Raw genomic sequence first — 7,228 nt, forward strand, 5'->3', positions numbered from 1 at the left:
GCCGATTTTCGAGCAAAATAAAATGAAGGCCAAAGTAACAAGAAAAATGAAATATTTGACACTAGTTAAGTACTTAATTATTCGGTCAGGCCTCGCACCTGTGCAAGGAGCGTTAGGCTTCGTTAACCGAAAATTTGGAGGCCGCACTGGGCACGTCCCATCTTCGTCCCAACTCCTTAATCCTATGTGATTTTGTGCTTGGAGAAGATACTTAGTCTTACTTTAAGTGCACTAACACTCGTACGGTCAACACCGACCAAGAATCTTGTCATCGTGCGTACGCACGTACGTCTTGTGCCGTTGCCTAGCAAAGCGAGTTACTACTCCAGCTTGCCCGAGTTACTTCGGTAAGCTCAGGTAGTAACTCGGGCAAATTCGGAGGCACCTCACCCTAGCTGCGCTAGAAGTTGCTCGGGAAGAGAAACATGGGTCGCCAATCCCTACCAGTGGCTGCCTGCCAGTGCAGGGACGCATCTCTTAACCGCTGCGCCACTGCGCTGGTAGTGGCATATGAGGAATCGCCGCCATCTATAGATGTTAAGTACAGAACGACCAATTCGCCATATATGGGCATTAATCCACTAAAGATATCACGTCATAATCTTAAGGCGGAGCTTAGATGTATGTGCTTGCTTAAGGGTGCGAGCTTAAGTATATTCTCCAACTGAAAAATGAACTCCTGTTTTCGCATGTCTACTCGGTTGAACAACGTTAAACCCCTACAAATTTTTATACTCTACCAAAAGCAGCGGATATGTGGACTAATATTTGAGGGAATATGGGGAGACAGCCTTCCGCCCCCGCACTCCCACTCCTCGGATGCAGCGTTCCCGCTAGCTAACTGCGGAGGGGTTCGTGCTCGAGGGAACAAAGGGAGGGACGACAAAGCGTGAACACTCGTATGCTATTTATTACACTTGCAAACAACGCAAAGCGAGCCGGCTAGCTACAAAAACATGAACGAGGCATTCCGCGGAAATAGAAGGCTACGTAAGAAGGCCTTCCGACTTGCCGGCTGGGGCAGGCGCGTGACCTCGGGGGTATCGGCGGCGAACATTTGTAAGCGCCGACAATGGCGGCCGGGTCTTGCCGTGCGCGCCGCATTCTTTGGGGCAAGGCCATCCCCAAGCATTTGCTGGGGGAGGTGAGGAGAGCGCGCGTTTGCTGCGCTCGCTTCGCTGCCTGGAACCAGCAGTCCAGCGGCAAGGCGAGAGGGATCTCCGTGTGCCTGCTGCGGAAGGTGACGACTGCGTGTGGCTGCAACCGCTCGAGACGCTGGCCGGATCCCGAGGACAGTTCACCGGCTCCGACCTTCGAAGTGGCGCTCCGTCGCTGCTTCTGTTTTCCCCATGAGGGAGATTTCCTCCTCGGTGCTGTCCTGACGCACAATGATGAAGATGGTCGGCCGCGTCGAAAAGAAGCCGGGGAAACAAGTTGTCCGCATATTTAAATTTCGCAAAATCTGGAGCATGCAACTGGTTATGAAATTTCTTTCACATGAAGCCTTAACGATTGTTGCTTTCCCGAACACTTGCCCATTGCTGTTCCCAGCGTATATGTTTCACAGTCGGCTTGCCCCTTCTAACTCTCACAGGGCGACGGTCAAGAGATCCACCATGAAGGCCGCATATTCGACGGGAAACCGACTACACCGTCGACCTACAGCGCCGTGTTCCGAAAGCTTGAGCCTTCTGCAAAGTACGTGGCGAAACTACTGGCGTGCCCTGCCGTAGGCTGCCACGAAGCTGGAAAACGTACTTTCGTCACGCCGCCAGACGGTAAGCAAACTTCGACAAGTAGCAAGAAACCTCAACAACAGTAGTTGGGACTAACGGAGAAAACGCGTGGGAGTATGCTTGGGTGCGTGTTTACGCAGTATTCTTTAATCATGCAATTCGAACTTCCTCATCACTGTCGAAGTAAAAAAAAAAGTGTACAAAGCAGTCCGCGGCCTTCTTACATTGTTCGCAACTCTGAAAAGAATTTTGTGCCTTTTTTATTGTTTCCCACAACACTGTCTGAGCAGTGAGCCAATGAATCGCCGGTTATCATGTCACCCCTTGGCTAAGTGGCGACATGCTCTGTTTTTTTTTTTTGTAGGAAATGCGGTAATTTCGATCCTGTTTGATTAATGCTATCCTCGTGTAACTCACTGTTTTTGTACATACATAGGTGTATAAGTTCTTTTTATTTGTTTTTTACTCGCTCCTAGGTGCGTCACCTTGAGTACGTATTGCATTGTTTTCAACAAGCAAACTGTCAAGGGCCGAGAGGAACCTGTCTCTGAATGTTCTCTATAAACGATACAAAGTAGACGGATAAATGCGATAAAAATGAAATGAAGGGGATACCGTAGATCATTTCGCCGTTTCTTCGCCCCTTCCACGCGGACGTTTCAAGACCCGCTTCCTCCCGTCGTGACGAAAATCGAGTCAACACACCCGGGCTCGTTCCAACTTGAGTGGTCGCTCCCAAACACCGAGCAACGCCTCTATCACGGATTCCGGGTGCGGTACTGCAAACAGAATGCCACAACGTGCTCCATCGCCTTCACTGAGGAAACGAAGTTTGCAGTTGAAGGTCTGGCTAACGACACCACTTACCACGTTGATGTGCGGGGCCAGTTCAAGGTTGCGTATGGCATAGTCAAGTTTGGACCGCCAGGAACCGCATCAGTCACCACGTGGACGGATGGTAAGCAAACTTTACTCCTTCTGCGGTGTACGTTAGAGCGCTGTAACACCTATAGCAGTGTAGATAAGACCGGCGCCAAATGAAAAGCGAACAGCGGAGCGCGGATCCGAAGGACTAGTTTGCGCCGTCTGCCGGTCCTAATCAAAGATAGGGGCACTCAACCGGTCCACAGTAGTTTTGCTTCTAAGTTTTCTGACGTTTTTTTCTCGCTTTGCCACTGGACCTCAACATTCATCCAACTTTCCACCAATCGCAACTTGCTCAGCGCGGTTTCGTTGGAGGTGGCGGCTGCAATCCGCGTCGGTGAAGCGAGCGTTCTTGGCTTCTTGGCTTCCAGCGCTTTGATCTTGTTTTCGTTAGCACAGTGTTATTAGAGTCAGAGTCTGCTTTCGATGCATGCGAACAGTGGAAGAGACCGATCGGGTTGCGGTCGGTGGAAATGTTACACCAGGGGTCATATTCTATAAGCTGTCCATTTTAAAATGGCCATTTCGCATCCGTCTGATCCTTTGTCACTGGTCACTCTGATATGCATGTGGGCTTAGCGCGATACAAAGGAGAACACCCAAGAAAGGAATAAGCCGGGCTAGTTGGTACATTCATTGCATAAAAAGAGCGCAGTGCACGGGACCAAGAAGAAAGAACACAGAGACACAGGCGCTGACAGTCAACTGAAAGAAGTTTATTGCAGCAACGGCAATATATAGAAACCGATATCTCGTCCACATGATAAAAACATGAAAACATTAAAACTAGGTGATAAGTTTCTTCGCAATCTGCCATCGAGAAATCTGATCTCTTTTCTTTTCAAGTTAATAGAAGGAGTACTGAAACACTTCTCTCCTCATTGATGAATGGCATACGCTTCAAACAATTCACGTTCAAGCTGGTTCTTGTAGCGTTTAAGAACCTTTGTCCCCTTCAAAAACATTGGAGGGGAATACCAATACATCATACATTGGACAAACTGAGCATTGTTGCAGTGACAGGCTGAGAGAGCATAATAGAGATATTAAAGACAGCACAAGAAAGAACTTGCCTCAGCACGTGACCAATTGCCAGCGCACTGCCACTTTGGATGGCACAAGTCTATTAAACGCTGCAGGAACCATATTGAACGTGAATTCTTTGAAGCGTGTGCCATTCATCAACGAGGTGAGAAGTGTGTCAGCACTCCTTCTATTAACTTGAAAAGAAAAGAGATCAGATTTCTCGATGGCTGATTGCGAAGAAACTTATCACCTAGTTTTAATGTTTTCATGGGCTATCATGTGGACGAGATATGATGGGTTTCTACATATTACCGTTGCTGCAATCAACTTATTTCAGTTCACAGTCAGCGCCTGTATCTGTGTGTTCTTTCTCCTTGGTTCCATCTGCTGCGCTCTTTTTTATGCTAACGAGGACAAGAGAGGGACACAGGGCGAGCGCTATCCTCGTTCTCCGTTGCCTCGCGCTAAGCCCACCTGCAAATAATGACCAACCAACGGACCCAAAATGCCACTTCACTGAGATACACCCGCGGCTTTCCAGCATCCGTCGAAAGCGACCCGACCACTGAGTAGAAGGCGACCAGACATCACCGTTGGCTGCATATCGCAGGCAATGACAGTCGGTGCGGATGCCCGGTCACCAGCCACCAAATGGCAGGTTTGCTTTCGACAGACACTTGAAGGCCGCGGGAATACCTGAGTGACCAATGACAGAAGACCAGATGGGCTCGAAGTGGTCATCCTCAAAATGGGCAGCTTGTAGAATTCACCCCCAGGCTTGTATTTCGAAGTGTTCTCGCTATCTTCTTGATCATTGCGCTTATAGTAGTAAAATGCTTGAAGGTGCAGGTGCAATTTTTTCCAGTGCAGTGTTTAGTAACACGTTCTGCTGAGCGAGTTGGTTCATCTTGGTAATGTAAAGGCTTTTAGCGCAAAACGACTAAGAAAGGACGGGGATAGAACACAGACACAAAGGAGTGTTTGATATCATCGACTGCGCATTAACACGATTTACACTGAATGCTTGAAGCTTAATGTGGCGTTTTCACGAATCGAACGCAGTTCCTGTGCTTGCGCTCAATCATGAAGCCGAATTTTATGACATACCTGGCACAAGCCTGCTATCCTGGGACACCATCAACAGCACCGTCAGCTACCTGCAGGTGAGAGAAGAAAGCTGCAAAATAAACTTTCGCGAATCAACAACACAGTACATTACTGAATTAGCGAATACACTCGGGGCACGCGGATGGTGCGGTATACTGTGTAGAGTTTAATGTCGCAGGACTGAACGCGACCCTAGGCAGAGACCATAGTGGAGGACTCAGGAATAATTTAGACCACTTGGGGATTTTTTTAAAGTAGACTTTCATCTCACCGCAAATGGGCGTTCTTGAATTTCGCCTCCATGAGTATACTGCCCAGATTAGTGCCAGCCGCCAGAAATAAATGAACTCTTCTTAAACAGCTCAAGATACTTTCGCATACCCCACCAAATCTTCAGAATTTCAGCAGCTATCCTCTCTGCACTTATTATTCACTCTTATTGTTCATCCCAACCTCATTTATGATGTCTCGACTGAGAGGGTAAATATTATACTGACCCGCCACGGTGGCTCAGCGGTTACGGCGCTCGGCTGCTGGCCCGAAAGGCGCGGGTTTGAACCCGGCCGCGGCGGCCGAATTTCGATGGAGGCGGAATTCTAGAGGCCCTTGTATTGTGCGATGTCAGTGCACGTTAAAGAACCCCAGGTGGTCGAAATTTCCGGAGCTCTTCACTACGGCGTGCCTTATAGTCTGAGTAGCTTTGGGACGGTAAACCCGAATAAACAAACAAACAAACATTATACTGATGGCGGTTTAATTTATTTGCGGAACAGCAGCTGGGCCACTGAGCCCCGTGTATATTCTCTTTGGTCAGAATTTTTTGGCTAAATCTGCAAATAATTGCAGCAAGTTATTTGCGCAGCAAAAAAATCGCAGAATGTTTACCGGTGATTTTTTTCTCTCATAAGGCTGCGGTGTGAGAGCAAAAAAAAGAAGCCGGGGGGCGGGCCGGGGAACGCTTGTACCCATCCCGGTGGGTATCGTACCAAACCTCGTCTCGCAGCCTGGGTGTATGCACAAGGGATTAGGCTATCTGTCGCCATCCAACTTTTTTCCATCCTTCCCCCACTTCGTCTTCCGTCGCTTTCAACCTTCTTTCCCTCTTCCAATTTCTTCTTGTTCCTCTCCCCTAAATATGGATAGGGAGATTTCTCGCTCTGAACTTTGTCAGACGCTGCAGACACCGACGACGACGCGAAACTAAGAAACAGGCTAACAAGGGCGAGCGCTTTAGTATGATCGACATAACGTTACGTTAAAATACATAGCAAGGAAGGAAAACCGATTATTATCACTGCACGGGCGTTTGTGTGCGCACGTGCGCGTCGTCTCTTCTCGCTTTCTCTGCGTCACAGTCCGACAAACCTATCATCATAATTTATTGCCCCTTAAAGGATCCCTAGGTGGAGTATTACATAAGAGGGGGAGCAATACAAAAAGGTACCTTATTATAAAGCAATACAAAATGGCCGACAAACTTTGAAAGGGCATTGCGGAAAGGCGAACCGAACATACTCGTACATACGCACACTCTGGCCACCCGTCATACATGTAAGGCAAAGAAAAATGAAGACGAATAAGAGAGCGACAAGCAACTTAGGCAAAAAATGCAAAGGTAGCAAGGGCAATTTAGTCGCCATTTCCTCTAGTTTTTTTTTTCATTCGTTTTAGTTCAGGCTTCAGGAAGCGCGTATTGTAAGGGGGGGCATAAGCGAGATTATTACAAAATCGAGAAAAGTATAAACAGCTGCAATGAAATCGCAAGCTCAGCGCTGAAAGTGCAGAATTTTATACTATCATTCTTAAAATACCTATTGTAGGCACTCTATGATATTTCTTCCTTTCTATTGTCCGGATATCAGCACTGATGCCCATAAATCTGCTCCTCACCACCAGTATCGGTTTGACGGAAATGGGCCGTGGGTCACCTGCAACCAGTCAGTCGAGTGCAATGTGACTGTGGAGCAAGACACCACGACGTTGGATCGCCACATTCCCCCGCACAATGGGTGGATGACACTCCTACACACCAAGACACAGGGAGACGTCGTGGTTGGAGTGCGTGGCTGTAATGAACACGGATGCGGGAAAGAGTACACGGCCACCTTCGCCCCCTACGCTCCAGGTACTGTGCTACACACCTACCGCTGCCCATTTCCACGACACATCGCGGGATTTTTCTGGCTTGAAGCACTGACAAACTTTTGCGCGGAGAAATAACTTTAGACCACCCAATAAGTAGGCAAAGCATAAAGCTGCTTTTATTTATTTTATTTATTTACAAAATACTGCAGCCCGAGGGCCAAGCAGAGTGGGCAATTTAACAACAGCCAAAGATCACACCAAACTAGTAGTTGAGAGGAGAACTGGATTCGGCTAGTTGGCGGCCAGCCATCTGAACAAAATCACACCGATAACATGCCTATGCCCACATG

At 48.1% G+C, this 7,228-nt stretch overlaps 1 protein-coding gene across 1 annotated transcript in view; it reads left to right on the forward strand.

Annotated features, from left to right (window-relative positions):
• The first annotated feature begins 1,072 nt into the window (after nt 1–1,072).
• The window catches only part of LOC149361114 (uncharacterized), a 12,463-nt gene continuing 6,307 nt past the window's right edge, over nt 1,073–7,228 (forward strand). The window contains exons 1-5 of the mRNA XM_089567999.1: nt 1,073–1,144; nt 1,595–1,778; nt 2,401–2,694; nt 4,749–4,849; nt 6,690–6,918. Of these exons, the coding sequence (XP_089424125.1) occupies nt 1,073–1,144; nt 1,595–1,778; nt 2,401–2,694; nt 4,749–4,849; nt 6,690–6,918 (880 nt within the window). The remainder of the gene's footprint in view (nt 1,145–1,594; nt 1,779–2,400; nt 2,695–4,748; nt 4,850–6,689; nt 6,919–7,228) is intronic.

This window comes from Amblyomma mixtum, chromosome 2, assembly GCF_055824585.1.
Source record: "Amblyomma mixtum isolate Tamu chromosome 2, ASM5582458v1, whole genome shotgun sequence".
Taxonomy (NCBI): domain Eukaryota; kingdom Metazoa; phylum Arthropoda; class Arachnida; order Ixodida; family Ixodidae; genus Amblyomma; species Amblyomma mixtum.